The sequence below is a fragment of the Pimephales promelas genome, chromosome 4, assembly GCF_988280905.1.
Source record: "Pimephales promelas chromosome 4, fPimPro1.hap1.1, whole genome shotgun sequence".
NCBI classification, from domain to species: Eukaryota; Metazoa; Chordata; class Actinopteri; order Cypriniformes; family Leuciscidae; genus Pimephales; species Pimephales promelas.
The window spans coordinates 34,011,085-34,035,677 of NC_142772.1; the positions used below are offsets into that span (position 1 = coordinate 34,011,085).

The 24,593-nt window shown below is 37.0% G+C and overlaps 1 protein-coding gene across 1 annotated transcript; it reads right to left on the reverse strand.

Moving 5' to 3' along the window:
- Positions 1 to 2,005: 2,005 nt before the first annotated feature.
- Positions 2,006 to 24,588, reverse strand: ak8 (adenylate kinase 8). Its single transcript, XM_039658402.2, has 14 exons — positions 24,531 to 24,588; positions 23,709 to 23,794; positions 23,551 to 23,635; positions 23,170 to 23,219; positions 22,651 to 22,758; positions 21,603 to 21,671; positions 17,888 to 17,969; positions 17,652 to 17,723; positions 17,005 to 17,208; positions 14,075 to 14,206; positions 13,629 to 13,718; positions 10,257 to 10,398; positions 3,049 to 3,129; positions 2,006 to 2,936 (listed from the first exon to the last, which is right to left on the reverse strand). Exons 2-14 carry the CDS (start codon positions 23,790 to 23,792, stop codon positions 2,678 to 2,680), a joined length of 1,458 nt encoding a protein of 485 aa, XP_039514336.2. The 5' UTR covers positions 23,793 to 23,794; positions 24,531 to 24,588; the 3' UTR covers positions 2,006 to 2,677.
- Positions 24,589 to 24,593: the final 5 nt, after the last annotated feature.

Genomic DNA, 24,593 nt, shown 5'->3' on the forward strand with positions numbered 1-24,593 from the left:
AAAGGACTTTGCTGAGGACTCCTGTTTGAAACCACTGTTTAAAATATTATAAGATACACCTCCTATCTTAAACCTCTACCATAACGTTTATTAAAATTATTGTATTGTTTTCTCTTTTCTCTACTCGTCTTCATAGTTACTTTCTTCTATTACTTTAGCTTATTTTTAATTAGTACAGTGTTAGGAAAATACTTGCCTGTTTCTTGTTAAAACTCCCATTTTGATTTTAATGAATTTTTTGATTTATTGAGATCATCTGAAATCCGAATAAATAAGCTTTCGATTGATGTATGGTTTATTAGGTTAGGACAATATTTGGTAATATATTTGGTAATTTGTTAATATAAACTTGGTCAATAATTTTGACCCATACAATGTATCATTGGCTGATGCCACAAATATACCAGTGCTACTTGTGACTGGTTTTGTGGTCTAGGGTCACAATTGTGAATTAAAGGGATACTCCACTTTTTTTGGAAATAGGCTCATTTTACCACACCCCAGGGTTAAACAGTTGAGTTTTACCTTTTTCGAATCCATTCAGACGATTGTCTGATATTTAGAAGAATATCAGTAACCAGACAGTTTCTGGTCTCATTGACTTCCATAGTATATTTTTTTCCTACTATAGAAGTCAATGAGACCAGAAACTGTCTAGTTACTGATATTCTTTTAAATATCAGAAAATTGGCTGAATGGATTAGAAAATGGTAAAACCCAACTGTTTAACTCTGGGGGAGTGGTAAAATGAGCCTATTTCCAAAAAAAGTGGAGTATCCCTTTAAAGCTGCAAGCACCGATGAAAAGGGCCCTCGCACCCGTGCCACCACCACCCAGTGGCTTCAGGAAAATGGTGGGCAGTGCGTAAATATAGGATGACTATGTCATAATTTGTATTTGCCACACTTCCTGCTACCAGCAGGTGGCCGCACAAAAATTGGAGAGGAAGTTCAAAATAGCTCACATCCTGTTGTGTTTAGGGCTATGCTCCAAGAGACTGTTTTGTAGGTATTCGGTCCTTACAGGTATTTACCGATTTTCATACCTTTACTTGAAATGTAGAGCCGGGGCAATAATATAGAGGGGGCAATTAACCCATTTTGCCCCACCCAATTCTGAAACCCATATCACACATACATTTTCGCCACTTCAGAAGCGTGTGCAAAGTTTCCTGAGCTTTCGAGCATGTTTAGGCCCTCAAAAAAGCGATTCACTTTGGAGTAGAATAATAATAAATGGAGCAAAAACAATAGGGTCCTCTCACCATCCGTGCTCGAGCCCTAACTATGTGCTATTTGCAAAAGACAAGACGTTTTACAGTGTACGTCTGTGTGAAGTTTACAATGTAAAGATGTGCTGTTGAGCAATCATATTGTTAAAAACCCTTTGTTAAAAATCAGTCTTTGTTTTAGAGTATAAAAATATTAGGGTGCTACTGAACCAGAGAGAGCTCAGGGAATACTTTCTCATTTAGACGTATTTCATTTTTGAAGCCTCCTCTCCCTTTGGATATGCACTGGCCCTCGCGTTTACATATTCAGAGGAGATGCATATTCCAGACCTCATCTGCTTTAATTAAGTCAGTGTCTGCCTGTCATAGCATACTATCTGAGGGGAATTTAAAAATCAGCCTGTTAACATGTTTCACTAACCAGTGTACTTAACTCCTTTCCTCCCTGTGGGAAACATCAAGTGACCTCAAAGAAAGGAAGAGGGAATTTAATAATCAAAGCAGCATCGACTGGTTTCTTGAGCACGAGACCACTGAAGTGGGACTAATACTGCCCACCACAAAGGCTCTGGCCAGACTGCTTTTTCCTGTTATGTTAATTAATCATACGTCGAATTACCAGGTGCCATGCACTCCCATTAACTCAGACGGCAAGAATGGGTACATGTACATCTACATCAGTTGAGTAATGTATTTTACCATGATGTATTTGGAGACATGTCAGTGTTCATTAAAATATAAGATATAACTATGACCAAGAAAAGAGAACTAAAGTCAAATTTAAAAGAAATTTATTAAGTAGCCTTTCAGATGTACAGATGTACAAATGACAGGAGAAAAATAAAAGCACAACAAACAGAACTAGAATTCGCATTAAAGCTGTGTATGCTTAAAGGTAATCCATAATGGTAGAGGATGAATCATTGTCTTCTGAAGCAAAAACGATATGTGTGTGTAAAAAAAACTATTTCAAACTTTTACACTATAAATCATTGCTTACGGTCAACTGACATATGAGTCCATGCTTGACACAAATATTGAAACTCAAGAAGTGACGTTATCTGTGTTTCCACATGATTTCTTGAGTTTTACAACGTGCTGACGTTATGCCAAGCATTGACATTAGGCCAGAAGCAATGGTTTATAGCATACAAAGTTTTAAATATTTGTATTTTTCTTACATACCTATCGTTTCACTTCAGAAAACATTGATTTATCCATTGGGGTCGTATGGATTAAATTCGTGTTTGTTTCATGTAGGTTTTGAAGTGTAAACTTTGAGGGACTCATTCATTTGCATTATATGGACCCAGAGAGATTGATTGAATCTCCATATTTGGTCCAAAGATGAAAGTCAGATACACCTGGGAAGGCATGAGTGTGCGTAAATTGTGAGAGAATTAAATTTTTTAGGTGGAGTATCCCTCTAACAGTGTTTAAAGAGGATTAGCCCTCACATGTTTCTCGTTTAGACATGACTTTGGGTAGTCGGTCTACTAGTCTACTCTCCAGTGACTCAAACACGGTGTGTGGGTCCTGGTCAGCATTGATATACACTGCCTGTGGGTAAAAAGCCTGCAGGTCCACTGCATGGCTCCAGTACTCCTTAAGCCTTCTTAGCAGCCGTGCTTCTGAATTTCTCGGGTCAGACCGAAGCCGGGCCTGCACTTCTGGACTAGGGGCGGGTTTATTCACTGTGTGATACCTGCAGAGTTCAAACGCAACATTCAGAATACATTTATGCTTTTAGTTGAACCTGATGGAATGGTTTCTTTACATACAAATGTACAATTTGCTAAGCAGAAGGTCCTTCTTACCATTCTCCAGTCACAGGATCCACACTCCTAAGTGTTACCCTCTGGATAGCAATGTCATCAGTCATCTCCAGGAAGAAGACCCTAGAGGGGACAGAGGCAGAGATCATGTGGAAGTCTGTCATGATATCTGTTATTCTCTCAAATCGCCTGAGTAAAGATATTGCTTGGTAAAAATATTATATACCACACACACAAAAGGCGATCAGTGTAGTCCAATAATAAAACAATGACTCTTGTGAGTCTGTTATTTTTAATGAATCAATCAGTATAATGTGACTCGCAAATAAATGACTTTTTGTTTTTAGAAAATCAACCAAAATAGCTTAACTAAGCGTAAGACCAGTCATATAATTAAAGATCAACGTTATGTGTTTTTTCAGGGGAATTTTATAAAATAAATGAATGCAATATTCTACAAAAACAGCCAAAAGAGTAGTCTGTGTAAACATACACTATTTTTCAAAGGGTTGGCATTAATAAGACTTATTTCTTTGTAAGAAATGAATACAAAATTTACAAAAGTTTTTTTTTTTTTATTTCAAATAAATTCAGTTCCTTTAAACATTATATTCATCAAAGAATCCGGAAAAAGTGCACCACGATTTCCATAAAATAATAAGCAGCACTACAGCTTTAATAAAGAGAAGAAAAGTTTCTTAAGCAGCAAATCAGCATATTAGAATGATTTCTGACAATCTAGCTTTGCCATCACAAAAATACATTACATTTTAAAATATATTAAAATAGAAAACACGTAAATAGATAAATAAAACACATCAAATAGACCACATACTGTAAATGCAGCCTAGTTAAGCTTAAGAGACTTCAAAATCATTTATTAAAAAACATACAAAAAATGTCCAAACCCCAAACATTTGAACAACAACGTACCTTTAGCAGAATCAGAATTGTAAGAGCAACTGGAATCGTCAAACTCATTATGATTCTCAAAATGTCTTCAAAAATCATAACATGTCATGCGAAAAGCATATCAATCCATTATTCTATTACATACAGACTCTATCTAGCATTCAAAGAGAAATCATCATAATTGCCTGGTATTAGAGCTAAATAAATGATGAAGAAAATAATGGAAAACAGGGATACTCTCCTGGGTCATGAGAGGACTTCAACAGAGGAATGTTAGGGTTTCTACCCAGGGGTCATTGTGTTTTGACATTGTCCAGACACAAAGTGGGCCTAATGGTGTGGTCAGGTGGGGGGGTTTACATGCCAGTCTTATCCCAAATGATTTAATCCAAGCCTCCAGAGGACAGGAACCTCACAGCCTCGTCCACATTATTTAATCTTTAGCCACCTAAACATTTTACACAGACTGAGATTGGGGTGAGATGCGATTTTGGACCAATTCAAGCTACAGTATAGATAAAGACAAACAGGAATTGTACATCATAAGGCCTCCTTTTCCACCAAAAGGGGTTGAGAAACTAAGGGAAAAGGGAGAAAGAGATCTAAGTTGGTGCTTTTCTTTTGATCAAATATTTAAATGTCTTTGTGTTCCTGGCTCTCGGTACCACTGTGAACCACGGGGCCTTCTGAAATGGACAAAGGAGACATGGCGCTTTAACTGACTATTAGTCTGGACTGAAAATGCTAGATATTTGAAGTGTTTAAGAGCCATAATAATGTGTGTGCGTGTGTGTGTAGGTTTAATCGTTTCAGAAAAAGGTTTCTCTCAATTTTTAATGAATATTTGTCTTAAAAAAGAAATAATAACTACTCTGCAAAGCTATTAGAATTAATATTTATGCTTCCTCATGAAATATTTATAAATCTGGAGGAGCAAAAGGATGGTGCGTTGTGTCTGGGGCTGGAGGATGGGAGGGTGGGAGGGTAGGGGCTTGTGTTTGTCTTTCTTCTCATTCCCCCACTTTTTGTGTGGGGGGAGCTGTACAAGATGAATTGATTTACATTAGATGTTTCTTACATGACAGCTTGAGATCCTCTAACAAATGACTGACTAAAACAAGGCAGATAACAAGAGCCTGACAGTCCTCAGCTGCTACAAATGATCCTGAATCGCGCTAGTCTTAGCACATCCCAACGTCAGTACGTGCGTGTGCGCGAATGCAGTTTCTATTCTTCCACTGGTATACGCTATACATTAAGTAGATGGTGGTAACCTTTGACCCCTTTGTTCTTCAGTTTACTCGCTGAGCTGAAGTGATCCAAGAAGGTCTCTGCCTGTCTATCCGATCTCTCGGAGCCGCTCCCCTCGGCCCCTCTGCCTCCCTTTCTATCTCTCCAAATTAAGAAATTAATGAGGGAAAGATTCTTTACAGGTGGCCACGGCAATGTTTACCACTGATTAAATTGTAATGCTGCCCCTGCTGTATAATTTATAAGCCAATCAGAGGAAGTGTTGCTTGATTTGATGGGGAGCGGACACATGAAATATATTTTACTAATAGAGAGCAAGATGCAAGTGGAAAGAGAGAGAAAGAGAGGGGGGAGAGGGCAGGGCAAGGCAAGGCTAGGATGGGACGAGAGCAGGTAAATGGGCCAGTCTCTTAGATTACATGGCTAATTGCTCTTCTTTATCTACCTGTCACAGGTACCCATGCATATTTCAGAGCTTCCAAAGACTCTGATTGTTTGCAAGTGTGTCAAGGCTGTAAGAGGCTGATGACTAGCCAAACTGGAGAGTAGTTAAAGACTGGTAGGAGGGGTGGGAGAGAGACCAGTGAAACTAACAAAGTAAAAATGACCTGTACAGTCTGAGAATGATCATGTATGAGGGGTTTGGACACGGGTCCAAAGAGAAGCTCAGGTATTATGTTACCTTTCCTTTTTACCTCAAACTTTATGACAAAATAAGCACAATCAAATTGGTCGATATGGCCTATGTTCTATATTTGAAGTCAAATTTTTCAAATAATTTTTTTATGAAACAGACCAAAGAGAAGAGCCGTATTGGTTTGATTCATGAATGAATCATTGAGACCTGTTTATTAAACTGGATCAAATGATTCACTGAAAGGAATTAAAAGAATGTTTCTTTCCTGAATCAGACATTCCTATTCACTCATGACTAGGGCAGATGTCATGATTTGCAAAGGATAACACATTTTTGTTCCTCACGGAAATCTACTGCACAGCTTCTGAAGTTTTGAACTATAGCCGTAAAGACCAATTTATAATACTTTTATGGTTCTTTTGGTCATTTTAATTTCATTATATGAAAAAAGTGGCCAAGATATTTACCTAAAAAGTCATATAAGTTGGCCTCAGGGCCTCATACAACCAGGCCTCAGCAAACTCCAAAAAAGGGGCCTCAAGAATTAAATGAATTAAAATTATTTGAAATAAGAGAAAACAAGCATTAAAATATGCTCATTTTAAATAGCTTAGTTACTGTAATCAGCCTAATTTCAAAATGGTCATTTCTACACCTGGAAATGAACAAAATCTCCATGGGCATTTTTAGATAACAAATTGTTTGCAAATCATGACATCTGCCCTAGTCATGAGTGAATAGGATTGTCTGATTCATAAAAGAATCATTCTTTTAATTCAGATCCTTTCAGTGAATCATTTGGATAGAAATTGAAATTAGGCTAAAAATGGCCATTTCTAGACCTGAAAATGAACAAAATCTTATAACTCCATGGGCATTTTTAATGATGAATATACATTTATATAGATATAGTTATTTATAGTTATTTTCAAGATCTAAAATATTTTATTGTTAAAAATTGGGAGTAAAAATATATATATATTTTTTTAGAAATCCTTCACAAATCTTCAGAAAAAATCTTCAAATATTGTCAAAAAAGGTTGAATACCACTGGCTCAAACTTTGCTGTAGATAACAATAGATAATTATTTTAGATTTCCTTCTTAACAAAGTGTCATACAGCCATGGCTAACTGACTGATCAGCTTTTGAAAGAGGATCGGATGATTGCAGCACGAGAAACCAGAGCAAAGGCATCTTCATTTATCTGATGAGGTAACTTCATTAGCGAGCGTCCTTTTTCCTTTTCTTCCTCTTTCGTCTTTCATGGATCAGGTAACTTCCTTTACATGACAAAAGACTATGCCACTAACTGGAACAGACAGCCACTACTCTGCAACTACAACTTCAGCAAGGCAAACAGGTCATCATTACTGTATGTATATTTAAACAACACAAAGCAAAATACAATAAAACCAGAGCAGGTTTTATTCTGGGTTATAGAGATCACCAAAGTTACCTTTCTTTTGCTGCTAATTACATAAATTTATATGAATTGACAAATATTAAACTTTGCATTTAAATTAATATAATTATAATTTCAAGCTTCAAAACTGTATATAAAGTTTTTAAAGCTTACAATTTTCCTCTTTAGCTGTTTTTGAGCCTATATAAATTTTTATTAGTTAAAATCAGTTGATTCACTAGCATTGAGTCAGATATATTCTTTCAGCGACCTTATCAAACTTAGGCAGCAGCAGCAGTGTTTATTTTTGCCTTGTAAATGCATTTAAAATTCATATTATATTTAATAACGATCTCTTAATCTTCACCAGAGAAGTGAATTGCACCGGCTCTCTCTTGAGAAGTCAATCAAACTAATGCTCTCCATGTTCCGTGTGATTGGCTATTCTATTCGCTGCACGTCACACTTTCATGTCCTCGCGCTCCACAATTAATCACAAACTCTGGATCAAACCCTGAGTTGACAGAGAATCTTTATATGGAGTGTTGTGAGCCCACTGAACCTGATCTAAACCAGGTTGGATTTGAATGGTATTGTCAACTCTAAACCTACTCTGAAACTGCTACTTCGTGCCACAGGCCTCTAGAGTCACACAAGCAACATCGTCTTGGCACTCATCGCAATCAGAGACTCTCTGTTAATGGAGCCCTTTCAGGAAATGGGTAAAGGGATCCACACTCTATCCCCAATCTCTTCTGCCAATGACAACTATTAAATGCCCATGCCCTGGCACTGCTCCAGGAGGAGCTGACTTATTCATCCTCACTAAAGCCTGGTAACCAGAGAGCTGTTAATTAATAAAGCTGTCAGGTACAGCGCCGCCATCGGGCCATCATCAGCCCCATCTGAAACATTATCTCCCCATTGTTTCAGGGCCAGGCTAACCGCGGGCCTTCGAATCAATTACGCTAATGCTATGTAAATGAGGTCCCCTGCCATTAGCCCAAACAACAGGGGCTGTTAATGGAGGAAATAAGGCCTTTATATGCTGAAGCGGCGAGGAAAGTGGACACCATGTCTGCTTGCTGACATCTGGGATCAAATCTTACTAAATATGATGAGAAATCATAATTAGAGACAGGTTGAAAAGCAGGCCCTGCAGTGAACAAGTATATTTTTACTAATGTTACTGCCAGTGTTGGGTGTAACGCATTACAAGTAACTTGTTCCTTACATAATCAGAGTACTTTTTTTCCAAGTAACTGGTAAACGGATTACTTTTAAAGTCCCTCTGTGGTGAAAATCAAGCTTTTAATGTTGTTTATGTATATATGGTGTTTTTAAGACAATCCATGCGTGTAAATTCAAAAGTCAACCACTCAAGTCAATTAGAGTGGATCTTTGAGCTTGTGTGAGTGAGTGGAGGTGGGGCCAATTTGCATATTCATAGAACCACGTATAGAAATGAGGCAAGGGTGTAGACAGAGGGTGTTACATCAAGCTATTTTAAGACATGCAATTTTTTTCACGGAAACTGGAAAATCTTTCACAGAAAAAAATGTTTAAATATGTATTTAAATATAAAAATAAATATTTTGGTGATCAAATATAGTTTTAAGGGATACAATTATTGACTATAGGGGAATTTAAATTTACAACAAAACTCTTCTGTCCTCATGTTGAGAGAAATTGTGAGTAAATTGATAGTTATTTTAGTTCTAGACTAAATGTCATTATTTACTTATCTCACTGGCAAAAGGAAAAAAAAACGATTCAGAAATACTCAAAATGAACGAAATCAGTGAAATACTGAATCAGAATACTATGCAAACCAGCAAAAATTAAATATGTTAAATGAAACCAATATTTTATACATTTAATCTCACTTCGTTCATTGACCAATGTACTTGCTGCTGACCTTCAATGATTCAGTTAAACAGAAAGGATTGTTTTAGCTGCGCCCTCTACTGTACACACGTGAATTTGCATTTCCTTCAGCCTTATTATAAATATTTTGTTCAAAATAGAGAACTTAAAATAAAGAATATTTGCCCCTAAATATAACTTTTTTGTTAATGGAAAAAAAGCACAGCCCAGTTTTCGAATTAAAGCAATTACTTTTTTAGTAAAAAAAAAACGTTACTTTTTAAAGGGAGTAACGTAATATTAATGCATTACTTTTCAAAGTAACTTTCCCCAACACTGGTTACTGCACAGATTTGTGCACTCCTGCTCTTGTTTCTGTGTCAAAGGAGACAGAATTGGGACACACTATTTTCACTGATGACCTAACCCTCAAAGTGAGCTCTCTGATGAGGGGACACACACGGAGGACAGGTTGTATAATCTAAGTGCCATCAGATCCTCCAGGGCAGTTGAGTTAAGGGTAATCTGAGAGGGCAATCTGAGCCCTGCAGTTACACTCACTATTTAGGATAGCTGAGGAGATGCAAATCACAAATAATTACTAAAAAATTCCCAGTGCAGTTTAGAAAATTTTGTTTTCATTATAGCTAAACTCCAATGTTTACATCTCTGTCTGTCACTGGTCTAAAGTGTTTGACAGGTCAATGAATGGGAATACAGTGATAGATGATGCATAGGTTGAAATCGATATATAGGAATGGAAAGATGAATTGAATGTAAAAAAGTGGTTCTCAAAGTATGTCACACTTGCTTTCAAATATAGTGCACTTCCTTGTTTTCAAATATGCCATGCATGCATATTGTGATACAAACTACCATTAAAAAAATAGTAAGAATTGATTTAATTTTTAATTCATCAAGGACTGATCATTGTATTTGTAACAATAATCACATTGTTATGAAAAAGTTATATTTCAAATAAATGCTGTTCTTTTGACTTTCTATTTCAAAAGATATTCATCGAAGGATACACAAGAAGAAAAAAAAAGGAAACCACTGTAACAAATCATTGTGATAATAGTTTAGATCCCTGTGCAGTCATGTGCCCTTTGGTAGTTAGTTAACATGCTGAGTTTCAACATTTATAGACATTTAAATAAGTTTATAGTGACTGATTTACCTGTTTGGTAGGAAATTAGACTCTTGGAGTTTTTCTGCCTGCTCCACATCTTGAGGAAATCCATGGAGCACCCAGCCTCGTGTGGTACAGTCCATCCTGCTCAGTCTCTCTGTAAGGATCCGCAGGACTATACTGGATGGCACTGTATGGATTAAACATAAATACAGCAATATTACGATACAGTTATCGTTGTTTTTTTTCCCCTAACTACATGACAGAAACACAAAAATGCAAACTGTAGAAGAGAAATCTCATTAAGGCAAACTTCGAGAATCAAGAGGTTCAGACTCCTGAAAATCAACTTGCTGTGTCCTTTGAATGACACTCGTCCTATATAATGTAAACACGGTGTTCAGAGGGGGTTACCCCACGAGACACGCACACAAACATACCTGCTTAGCATTTTGTTTGAAATACTGTATACGTTCCCCCCTGCAGGACGCGAGATCACAGTGTTATAGATCTAACGGACGTGAGAAAGGCCTTTCATTTGTTTACTTTTTTCCAGGTAGTGTGAAGAAGACTTTATAAAAAAAGAAGAAGAAAAAAAAAACAGTACGAAAACTTTTTGAAATATGAAAGTTGTTGTTATAGGACACCGTTTTAAGAGTTTAATACCCCAAATAAACAGTAAATTTGATCTGATATGAAAACACATGGGCAGAGGTGGACAGGAAAGGAAATTAATATTTCACTTAAACTGCGTGGAGGCAATTTAGAGCGCCCCTTTAAGAAGATTCGATTAAAGGAGATGGTCTGAGCAGAACTAAAACAACATCATCTCCATACAAAGCATCAGTGATCTCATCATCAAACAGTATTGTCAAGGACGTGCCTTTTGTTTGTATCAGTATCAAATCAAGGTGGTTTATTCAGATGTGAGGTGATAAATAATTAGCAGACACGGTGTCATTTAAATTCATGTATGTACATTTTGTCTTTTGAAGATATTTCACGGGTCCCTCTCAGAGTACAAAAGCAGTCAATTGCTGGCTGACAGGCAACACGAGCGAATTGTTTAAGGGGTTGATGGTACCTCTTAAAACTGACGGACAGTGCGGTAGAGAAGGGTAGCGTTTGTAATGCGGCGGGATAACTAACGAGAGTGGCGCGGAGGACAAACAAATAATGAGGGTAAAGAGAAAATAGAACAGCATTCTTTAAGGAACGCAAGCTGGCACCCAGGGGGGTCCCTGCAGCTGGTGAAAAATTAAAGTCGACGGTTTCAAACTGTCCAATTTCCACATCAAACACGCACAGCCTCTTGCCTATCTCTGCAGCCCTGCTTCAAACATCAGGCAGCCTGGAGAGGCTTCCTCTTCTTTCTTTCTTTCCTCTTCTTCACTTCTGCTAAGACTCTTTTTTTTTTGGGTTTGCTTAATAATCTGGCTTCTCAAATCCCAGAAGCACTGTACTGGTTACACTAGCCACCATCTCTCCATCACCTAATTATACCCCTGTGAGGCCATTAATCAACTTGTAAATTATTTAGGCAAGCTCTCTGCCTCAAATTCTCAGTCGCAGGGAAAGGGGGGAGAAAAGCGAAGGGAAGAGAGAGAAGGCACAAAACCCCCCCTCTCCCTGGATACCGAAGCCCTGTTCAACAAGGCAATGAAATACGAGCTAACAAAACATTTACATAGCATTTCTTATGCACACATTGCTACTTCAACAAACACGCAACATGAATTTACGAACACAAGTCGCACGTGACAGATACTGCTACAGCTGAAAAGATACTTAACATACTCTGACAGATATGACAATCACAATGGGTGAGCATGTGTACTTGGGTAGATGGATCATTAAAAAAAAGTTTAGTTAACAATCAAGATTTCAGCATTAGCCATTATAGGTTGTATTTACACAGAATTCCATATGAATTGATGGCACTTTATAATAACTTTCATTAATAAATCACAAACATGGGATCACACTTAATAGAGAATTCATGGAGAAACATTTGCTCTACTCTGAATGTTAAAGAAATATCATGTTTCAAAGTTTTAATGTAATGTTGAAATGTGTTCCAATGTACAAGAACTCAGGATCTGTTTTAATAATGTTAGTTACAGTTATCCATAAATTATAATATGATATAATAATTATATATTGCAGCTGTTTTCTTCCTGTTTATTATAAATTATATCCTGTTTTCTATAATGCGCAATGTAATTCTATTCTACATAAGATTACATTGATAATGAAAGTTTTTTTCCCAGAGTGTTATCCTTTTTAGCTTTTAATTTAAGTCAAGATTTTTTTTTGTAAGTGTGACGCAACTGGTAAAACAACATCTGGCTGAATTGAGATTAAATTCATAAACCCACCCAAAACTGAATATTAATTTTCTTTCAATAAAGGCTAAAGTTGTTTGGACCCCACTGACTTCTTTTGTGTTACACAGAAGCAAAAAAGTCAGGTTTGGACCACCATGAGCTTAAGGCGAGTAAATGATGGCAGAAAGTACATTTTTGGGTAAACTATTGATTTAAAGCTAAGGATGTGAAATAAAGACATGACATGGTGCTTATCCAGGCGATACAAGTTTAAATCAGGCTTGCGTCATTCCAAGTCCCAATCTCCATCTTCTCCCCATTTTTTCCCTATCAATGAAAAGGCTAAATATTTATTTAAAACTCGCACACACACACACACACACACACACACACACACAATGCACGCTTACACTCTGTGCTTTGTATCCCTTGAGAATCTTTATTAAATTAATGAAAACTTGCTCAAGGCGAGAGACTTGGGCCAGAGCGGTGATAAAGGTAGTGATTGGCAGTCCCAATGGCTGAATGCATTCTCTGAGGAGTGGGACTATATATCTATATATATTTACTGGTCTCTGAGGGATTTAGAACAGAGAGGTGTTAGGACACAGAGAGCGTGTGAGATGAGAAGGGAATAACAATGATGAGGATGAATGAAAGATCACAGAAAGTCAAGACAACCAGAGCATTATGGTGTGTTCTAACTATATAAAAAATGGTTGTCTACTTACAGTAGATGCAAAACCTATAGGGTAAGAAGCCAGCAAGTACTGTGATTTTGTTTAGACGTCCAGAAAGTAATCAAATTTACCTAGTCCACGTTCTATGATAATCATTTGCACTACCAATTTCATATTTGTGAATCATAAACCAATATCATATATGTGTGAATATGTGAAAATATCACAACATGTTCACTAAGCGGACTCACGTTCTGACTATGAGGTGTGTGTGTATGTGTGTGTGTGTGGGGGGTTCCAATTATCTGGTCAAAAGCAGGAAACATAACTCTGCATCTTACAGACTGGGGTTTGACTTGTTCTGTGTGATTGACCCATTTGGCAGTAGGTATAGAGGAGGTAAGGAGACATACCTTGCTGTTCTGACTCCAGGTAGGGTTTAATGAGCTCCCCCATATGGTTCTCATCAGCTGACACAGCCTTCAGAAACTCACCACAACAAACTACAGCAACAGAGATGTGGGAAAGAACAGAAGAAAGTAATAAACAACAATAATAATATTTTTAAATGAACAACAAACTACTATCGACAATGGTTCACTCAAAAAATATATAAAAAGATGATTTATTCTAAACCCTTGCACTGTTATTTTTTTCTTTACATCCAGATTCAAAAACGGTGCACTATTTTTGGTGTTTTTGTGTCCTTTTTGGAGCTTGGTCACTATAAACAGTCAATGTATGGAAAAAGCTGTGTAATGATTCATTCAAATGCTAAACTACAATTTTAAACTGTCTTATTAAATATGAATTATTTTATAAGAATTAACATAAGATGTAGAGTTGAGGAGGAGCTTACTGTTGACAATGCCATATTTCTGAGCAATTTTTTTTGCCTGAAGACTCTTTCCTGAACCTGGGGGTCCCAACAGTAGGATTCTGGGAGTGTAGGGTGAAGCAGAGTGACGTGGAGTACGAACATAGTTCAGCACTGCAGTATAAAAACAAAATAACCATAAAGGAATGAAGGAGATATTGTAAGTGATATGTAACAAAGTGCAGCACTGCTTAGATAAATACATTTTCAGTGAATAAATTAGACCTATTAAAATCTCTTGTTCAAGGTGATATTTAAATGTAGCTATCGTTAAATTTCGGAGTCAGTACGTTTTTTGATGTTTTTGTTTTAAATGATAAGCCTCTCAAACAAGGCTGCATTTATTAAACCAAAATACAGCCATATTATGAACAATTAAAAATGTGATTTTTTCCTGTGATGGCATTATGGCAATTCTGAATTACTCCAGTCTTCAGTGTCACATTATAATAATATGCTGATTTGGTGTATTATTAATACTATTATTAATAATTATCAATCATATTATCATCAATATTGAACTCAGTTGCGCTGCTTATTATTGTTGAAATCTTTCTTTTCAGGATTCTTTAAAAAATAGAAAGCATTTTAAATGATCCAAAAAATTTTTTGTAACATATATGCATTGCAAAACATTTTTGTTTGTGCAATCAAACAACACAGATTAAAAGTAATTTTCTTCAACCCTATGTTCACACCGTGCAATGCTTTAATACAAAACAACACAATGCAGGCACAGGTAGACTATATTGAATATTTAATGGAGTAAGATAATAGAGCACATTTGTGAGGCTGGTGACAGCCTATTCGCTCAGATCATAAACAGAGATTGCCACTAAACTGAATATAAAGCCACTTGATTAATTAATCATCAGAGGTTTCCTTTCATGTCCACGGGGGCATTTGCTTGTAGTGTGACATCCACATCGAAGCCATCTGTTTGCAGTTGGGTTTCACTCACAACAATGCTGTTTGTCTGGAACCTGCGCTGAGCCGCCATTCTAATGTGCAATGATTAACAACAGCCTAATCATAACTAATGAGTTCCTCTCATCAAGCCCTTTATGCTGCTAATTGTTATACAACAACATGATAAATGCTTAATATGCGAAACATGTTAATGCGCTAAAAGGCTAAGTCAGGGGGAAACTAGCAACGTTGCAATCAAACCGCATGCCGAATTAGCACTAAACTAGATTTAAGATGACAGCCTTATTGCTGTTTGCTCCTCAGTATGGGTTTATGAATGTTTTATGGCAGAGTTTATCTCAAATATTTATTTAATGTCCTCCATTTAGGCATATCAAGAAAATCAGGTGCAGTTAAGTTAAGATTAGGCATGCACTGTCCTACAGTATACAATTTACAAATCAAGGCCACAGCGCAAAACCATTAGGCTGGAGGATCGCTTCCTTGATAGGTAACTCAACAGAGCATTTTGGCTTTAATACTAATGTGCCATGAGACTAAATTAGCCTTTATTTCTCCCCAGATAAGCCAAATTTCCACGAGAAAGCGAGAAATGGAAAGAAACCAGTCCAAAATTGTAAATGAATTTCTTACAGCTCATGTTTATGTAGCTTGAGCTGGCCAAATATTGTAAAAGTGATAGACAGAGGTCAGTTTATAACATTTCTAAAAATGCCCATAATATACAATGACTGGCTATCAGTTCCATGTATACTCATTCCTATGATAAATATGCATCTATATCTATGGTATGAATTTCACAAAATGCTGCTAAGCTGCCTAACGCTACAGTCAAAGTGATGTATGCAAAGAGCGGTTTAAATATTCACTGCCTAGCTCTACCTCACGACTAAAGGAGGGGAAGTGACAAAATTATTTTGTCAAGTTGAGCGATATAATATTTAGACAGGTTGGATTCAGATGGTTTTAATGTAATTGGCGAGGACCGCTCATCCCTGACCAGGTTCTCATGGGATAGTCTGTGCCTGCAGAGGTGCCTGAGGCAACCTCCTCAACTGGAAGAGTGCCTGACAAGCAGGTCAATCACAGCCTCTGAATGCAGCCGCTTCACTACTGACCTCCGACCAATAGGGGCGGTAGATGTCTGTTCATCGCAGTAGGTGATATTAGGAGAAATGTTTGAAAAGCTCTAATTGTAACTCGGTGACCTACCTAAGTCTAACCTGCACACATTTTTAGAAATGCAGCCTATGTTTTGAATTCAAATGGCTTGATTAAATGAGCACCCAATGCACCGATATGAAAATTTTGGCCGATACCGATAACCGATAAATTTATACTTGAAAGCCGATAACCGATGTATTGGCCAACAAATCTAAATCAAATTTTTTATATAATGTCCCAAACACACGATTATAATGTTATCATAATGTTATGTCATTTCTATGACAGACTTGCGCTGCACATGTTGCAATTGACTGTTTTTTTTCCCATCATATTTCAAGCAAAAAAAAAACATCGTGTTGAATCTGAAGTGTCTCAGCTGAAGGAAATTATCTATTATATATTTACTTTAAATATATCGGCCAAATTTTCTTATCGGGCTGATAATGATAACATTAAAAATGAACATATATCGGCCGATACCGATATGGTGGCCGGTATATTGTGCAACCCTAGAAAATACCACCTAAGATCAGTTTCATACCTCATACAAAGTCAGTAGCTTAACAAGAATATTTGTAAACATTAATTTAAAGCGATAGTTCAGCCAAAAATGAAAATGCTGTCATCAATTATTCACTTTAATGTTGTTCCAAAACTGTATGACGTTTTTAGAACATAAAAGAAGACTTCAACATATCTTCATTTGAGTTCCGTAAAAGAAAAACAAGCCGTTTGGGAACAACACGAGGGGTGGGTAAATGGCAGAATTTTCAATTTTTGATAGAAGTATCCCTTTAATGCAGAGGAGGGTTTACCTTGAGAGTAAACGTCTACATGGGGCTGGTCAGCATTGATGGTCTTCAGGCAGCTGTGGTAGGTGCGCCTCAGAGCATGAGCTTCTGTGTGGTATTTCTGCAGCTTTTTTGCTATAAGATCAGCAGGCATCAGTGTCTTGGGTGCTTCTAAACGCTGTGCAACCTCTTCACTTTCAGGCCACATGAAGGTGACGTGATATACATCTAAGACATGGAAAGAAAACATGTGGGAAAGGCCATCAGATATGATTTATACTCCAGGATATATGTGCTGAGGTAAAATTAGATTAAGTAAAATATATATATTTAAAGCAAAAAAAAACATTTTCCAAAGAATTTATTTTGACAGCGAATGTCCTGAAAAAGATTCATAAACAAGGATCATACATAAACAAAATGAAAAATGGCAATTATGTGGAAATGGTGCATCCACACCATCATAAATCTGCAGGGAGCTCTGACTTTTGTTCATTACAGCTGGGCTTTCTGAAACCCTGAGGACACACAGGCCCGATTTGGATTCGGCAAACAAGTGGAGCGCTGTCAAGGTCCACAGATATGCATTCAAACAATTGTGCATGTTAGCTGCCTGTCTCGCAGTCCCACTCTCTGAACTAAGAAATGTGTAATGATCATACCGACATTACCTCCTGAGACAGGGTCTATCCTCTTGCCCGGGCTCCTTTCAATCAGAACGACGTCAGGAGCTTCCAGCATCACTGCGAGGAAAGAGTTAAAAGAAAGCACTAGAGTTTGACACGTTCTCTGGGGAGTGATAGTGAGTCCCAGAGAGATATTTGGTCGGTCTCATTATCGAGTCCTGATTCAAATCTCTTGCTTTTCAGTTGGGAACAACAAAGTGTTTGGACAACACTCCACTAACCAACATGATCTGGGGTGATGCCTGCTTCTTGCAGACATAGTGCCTCTTCTTGCGTCTTGGGAATGGCTTCCAAAACCCAGCCCTGGAAATACAATGCACGTTATGCACACTTGAAAAGGTACAAACAATTTGCTTTAAACAATAATAAAACTGTGAAGTGATGACACCAAATTTGCAAGCGACAGACAATGCCGACACACGAACACAGCTGAAACCTTGCATTTTGTCCTAAATAAACACCCACACACACACAATTCTCCTGTTTACACTTCTATAAATGCACTTGCTTTTCCCCATGGTCAGCTACTGTGCTTAAATTGTTGTTTAAAATAGTTTTCATATAAGCAAAACAATATCCTGCCTGGAAAAATACTTTAAAAAACACTAATAGTGTTTGAATGAATAATTGTATATGAATAATTCATTTAAATTGCTGCCCTGTACCAGTGTAAATAATGAATGTATAAATTGTTGTATGAATAAGGAGTAAAACTGGCCCATATGGGGTCTCATGCAGGGAGGCAAATGGAGGGTTAAATCCATAAAAACCTTGAAAATGTGCCTAATTCTCCGGCTCCTCTCCACACTTCTCACTTAGCAATAAAAATAACATAAGAAGAAAGGAAACGCATGCATATCATTCATTAGCTACAAATCCATAAAAAAAAATCCTCCTCTCTAATAGTCTCCTAAATCCCAAGGCTTGCTGTGCAATGGTGCGGCAAAATAAAGAACAGTCAAAGAAACCATCTCCCAAAAGTGCTTGTTAGGGGCCAACTTATTACTGCAGTGAATAATCTTAAAATAAATAAATATATGCAACAAACATTTATAGATCTAAGTATTATCAGAGGAGCTGTGGGTTTTTGCTGCTGAGTTTGGAGTGTCTGTTTGATATCAGCCTTTGTTTTTTCAGGCTTTGATCTTTAACGGCAAACCTATCCTTTGCTTCACCTGATCTCGGCGCGCAAGTTTCCTCCCACTTACTTTCCCATTAAGCATTTGATTGCCTCTGTGGCTGGGAAGCCCATGAGCAGGGCCTGACGCACAGAACGCATGAAAGGCCTCTAGCCTACACAATCTAACTGCTATGAATCTAGGGAAAATACAGGGTGCATGTTGAGCAAACTCCAGCCTCTTGAATGACAAATGTGTCTCTTCTTCATTTCTAGAAGAGCATAATGAAATGATAGTTATTATAATATATCTGTATGTTCAGAGGCCTGACGACAAGGAAACCTATAGGTAGAGTCCAAACTTGCTTCAGTCAAACTCCAGTGTGCACACATACGCTCTATTAACTCCCACACATACATCTGAACACAGCCCCACTGCGACTTGCTCCATTCCGTTTCATCCCCACATCAAAAGGGGCCGTGGTGCAGTAGCAGCGTGCTCAGACAGAGACCCCAGGACTGGAACATCTGCAGTGAGGCCAGCTATCACAGGAGGGACATGCGTGGAGCAGATGTCACCAGCCAGCCCAACAGCAGGCAAGGCAGGGGAGCAGAAGCAGCGGCCCGACATGTCACTCACAGACCCCAACACACAGCTCCCCCCACACAACAGACAGACAATATGACAGCAGGAGCGGCTGCAAAACACTCCACTTGACTTTAACAATTAGATCTCAATTAGCTGTCCACTTATCTGTTAACCACTGATTCGCTTTAATGATGCTCTAGTTTTAAAATAAAATAAAATTAACAACTGAACCCGGGTCAAGGAATTCCTTTAATTGACATGGCATCTTTAACACAGCAATCATAATGCAAAACAACACTGAAGAAACCGTTAGACATGTCACGGCAGTCAAAGCGACAAGATCGAGAGTGTCTATATAGAAAATCAATTCAAAAACTACAGAAAATTATGTGCACATACATATTATATACACTACAGTTTAAGTTAAGTCAGGTGCAATAAACTGATCAAAAGTGACAGTAAAGCGTTACAAATTATTTCAATTGCAAACAAAGGCTGTTCAATTGTATTAAATTACATTTTAAAATATATTGAAATAGAAGAGTTATTTTAAATTGTAAAAATATTTCACAATATCACTGTTTTTTCAGTATTTAGTGTTTAAATCAAAAATATTTCCAAATCCCCACCCCAAACATTTGAATCATAGTGTACAATTGCCTTAAATCTTTTATTTTTATTTGATTATATTTTCAAATAAAACAACTCCGTAAAGCATTATTTGCATTGTCTGCTCTCAAAAAGTTATGAATATTTCATTTGCAAACTTTCCCTTAGATTCCTTCGTTCTCCCTCAAAATAGAATTACAGACACTATGCAAATTCAAACAGCATAACTTTATTTGGAAGCCTCATTAGGGATCCGGATGACTGTGACACGCACCCCATGATCTTTCTTTCTTTCTTTCCTTCTTTTTTTGCTCATTTACTTTAGGGTCCATCTTTTTTTTTTTCAGGACTGAAAGGCACTCATTAAATTGACATTTTACTTTAAATCGCTATTCATTACCTATGCTCCCTCTCCTGATTTTCCACAAGAGTACAAGTCTAAAGTTTTACAAACAGCAGCCTCATGAGGGAACGAGAGAGAAAGAATTAAGACAGCTTGAGAAGCAGTGACAGGCGGAGATGAACTAGATGACCTAGATTAGGCATGATTAACATTCATTGTTGCTTAATTTGGAAAAACAGGTATAGACAAGCGCACACACGCGCAGGCATCAGTGGCAGAGCAATTAAGCTTAGCTGTCTAGGCTCCAGTGGTGATGTGACATGTCAATCATTCCATTCTTTGGCCCATTTAAGTGTGTGCGAAGCAAAAGACCATGAGATGAAGGCTCCTCATGGTGAGCCAGAGATGCTTTGTCAGGTGTCTAAATCTACAGAGGGAAAACTCTACCTCAATCCTCTGCTCATATGCAGATCAGTCAGGAAGGAAAATAATTAAATAACCAGATAAATACTATCAGACAGTTTGCCTGAAGGGATAAACATCCATTACTAGATTCAAAGGAGTCGCTAATCACAAACTACTGAGATTAAAAGGTGAAAGTTAAAGGATGCCAAACAGAAAAAGTTTCGTGGCTGAGTAAAGCCATTTGCGGAGTTTAGCGAGGCATAAAAGAAGATGCTTTTTTGGAGTCGGATGATTTACATATTCCTCCGTGCGGCTGCACGGGAGAAACTGACACTTCAGAAAAAGACACGATCAGGGAGTCCGTGATTGATTGTGTGATTTGACTGAAAGATGAAAGGAGGAATCAAAAGGTGTGAGATCTTAAGGAGTGAACGTGAACGGACACCTCAGCGGTGAGGTTCTTAAGTGGCATTAGTGCTGAGATCACATGTAACTGGCAGCCGGTGAGGGGCCTGCTGGCGATGAAAGCCTTTCTCCGAGAACTCTCACCAGCAGTCTTGCATTCCCCGAGACCCATCCCAGCAGTCCTCAAGGGAGGCGGAGAAACACACGTCTAATTATTTATCATAGAAGGTTGAGTGTAGATAAAGAAAAAAATATGACAAATTATTTGGGCATCACGCTTGTAAACATTACACACGGTTCAAAACGTGGAGGTTACGTGCAAGTTCAGGATGAAAATATGTTTCTCTCACTGGCTTGTTTCATTTTTCACGTTTTCGACAGGTTGAGTAAAACACATGCAGTGTTCATTTTTTCTAAATTAATTACAAAAGAAATAAAAGTGAAGAAAAAGAAAAAGCAACTCCTTACCCGTCGAACACAGTCGGGTTTTGAAAGGCGTTGCTGAATCAACTGGCTCCAGACCTCTTTGGGGATCTTCTATTAGACCCACGTTACGGACAATAAAACGCAGTGAGTAAATGATTTAATCAAATTCAATTATTAAAAATAAATAAATAATACATACTATACACATATAATATATATTTTATATATTTATATATATATATATATATAAATGAATGACAATCTTGTATATTAATATAATAATAAATATTTGAAATTAAAACAACTCTGTACTGATTATCAAATGATTCATTTGCATTTTGATCAGACCAGCATTAATAAATCACAGAGGAAAAATGTGTTAAATTAAAAAAAGTAATACTAATGAATTTAAATAAATATAATATAATAGTCAAATAAAAATTTAGAACAACTGACTGTCATTTGTGTCTCTAACATTACCTTCTAAACCTACCTGAGATATATCCGTTCTCTACTAAATGACTGTCCACCAAAACAATCCAATTATTATTAAACAAACACATTAAAATATGCTGTTGGATCTCTAATTATTTATGACATCCTCTGCTGCTTTCATCTCACTCTCCTTTGTGAATTTTGTGAAAATGATAATAATTGGAATCTTTTGGATCGTTCTATTTTAAACTCAAGGCCATGGCGAGTTTAAGTGAGAGGATAATTAGAATAATTAAACCATTGGGAGGCACTTTTCCTAAGCTCATCTCTCTCTTTTCTTTTAATTCTATTCAACTCCTGATTTATCGACTAACTAGCCTGCATCGCATTTGCATGATCAGACTTCAGACAAGATCAGTTCTATGTCTTTACAATACCACAGAGACCGCAATTACCGGCATCCAGAGACTATAGCAAATGCTGACAACATTACCTTTCCTATTTCCTACATCTAAAATGAAAATAACAATCAAGGCATTCCAGACTAATTTTCCTTAAATATACTTTGCAATTGAGTAGTAATACACACAAATACATGCAGACTTCCATGTTAGGCCTGCTAAAAAACTAAAGTTAATAGAAGTAGAGACCCTACCTGTTTTTTATCTTGATTCTGTGCAGCTCTGGTCAGGTCACTGTCATCCTTGAAGATATCACTAAAAGTTAAGTGAATAGCCTGTGTGTGCTCACATAACTTTTTAGCCTGCGGCAAGACAAAAGAGGACAATCTGAAGCAGGATATAAAATTTTAAATATAAAACGCTGACAAAAATGAAAATATTCAAAAGTGCATGATGTGTAGCAGTACTGGAATCTCTGAGGCCTCATGGTGTAACTATGATAAATATCTATTTCATCTAACTCTGATAAAACTGACATGACAGACCTATTTATAAATAAACTGCAAGACTGAAGAAAGCACAAGCTGAGTTATTTACAGTGAGCACGACACTTACTATCTATCACCCTATCACCATTTCAACCATGTATCACCATATAAACAGAATAGAAACGCACACTTGAATATAAACAACACTTGAATTGTTTAATTGTAGTTTAAAACAAAGCTCAATTAATTTAGCTACTACATCATTTTGTACTTAAAATGACTTACTATGGTTCTTTTCCCAGAGGCTGGAGGACCCAATATTATGATTCTTGGCACTGAAACAAGTTTATTTGTAAAAATCAATAACCTGTACTCATTACATTGATGCATGATGGCATTGATAGTTAACTAAGTCTAATATAATGTATTTCTATGTGTTTAAAAAAGCAGCCAGTCATTCTATAATTATGATAAATGCCTTTTTATCTAAACAGTGTTAATAAGTTGGATATCTGCTGCTCCTTCAACTTCTAATATGACTGCGCCATCTTGTGGTATGAAATATATTTTGTAAAAATGCATTGCTTTTGGAAGATAATTAAAACAATACATTTTAAAAAAAAAAATGCTAAGGATTTATCACAAGTATAATGACAAAAATCTTACCATCAACACCGTCCCATTTCAGCAAGTTAATCAGGTGTTGAATGGGGTCCTCCGGTTTGTTCACCATCAAATTTTTCAGTAGTGTCTGCAAATGAGTCATTTATTTGAGTGGAATCGATAATAAACTTGTTAAACATTATCTAGTAAAATGTCTATACCTGAACCAGATGAAATATATCATGTTTCTCTGCATAAATGGCCATCTCAGGAGGGATTCTGAGGGGTCTTACAGTTGCATCCATCACTGCAGTATACACCATACGAGACAGAAAGTCACCAAAGGCTTGAAAATCTGTATATAACTGTTGTTGTTTTTTTTAAAAGTGCATTGGTTCACAAAAAATAGCATTAAAGGTGTAGTTTAGAGAAAAATGAACATTTTGTCATCACTTAAGTTACCCTCAAGTTGTTCCAAACCCATTAACGTATTGCTTCTGCTGAACATAAGAAAATATTTTGAAGAATGTGGGCAAGTTAACCAAACAGTTGATGGACCCCAATGACTTCCATAGAATGGAAAAACAATTGAAAGTCAATGGTGGACATCAATTATCTGTTGTATCTTCTTTTGTGTTCATCATTAGAAAGAAATTCATACAGGTTTGGAACAACTTGAGGATGACAGAATTTTCATTTTTGGGTGAACTAACGTTCAGTTAACCTTTTAAATCAATAAAACACATCCAAGTGTGTTTTATGAGGCTAAACCACATGATCTGGGCTAAACTTGTACAAAAGGGAGGGGGACCTATTAAACTGATTAAGTAGCGTTAAACAAAACTGAAGGTTTTCGGATTGACCTTTCAAAGTCAAACAGAACAAATGACTGAATGTAACGTTAGGTTTTCTGATGCACTATTGCTCTTTATTTTAACAAAATGGAAATTAAGGAATGTTACGGAAACTACGTAGGTAACTTACTTCATTTAAAAGAACAAGATGCAGTTTACTGTTTTAATCGAGAAGAACATTGATGTTACCTTGAAATGTAGTTGTTGTTGATAGTTCGCTGTGCGCATGCGTTTGTTAATGTCTGTTGCCAT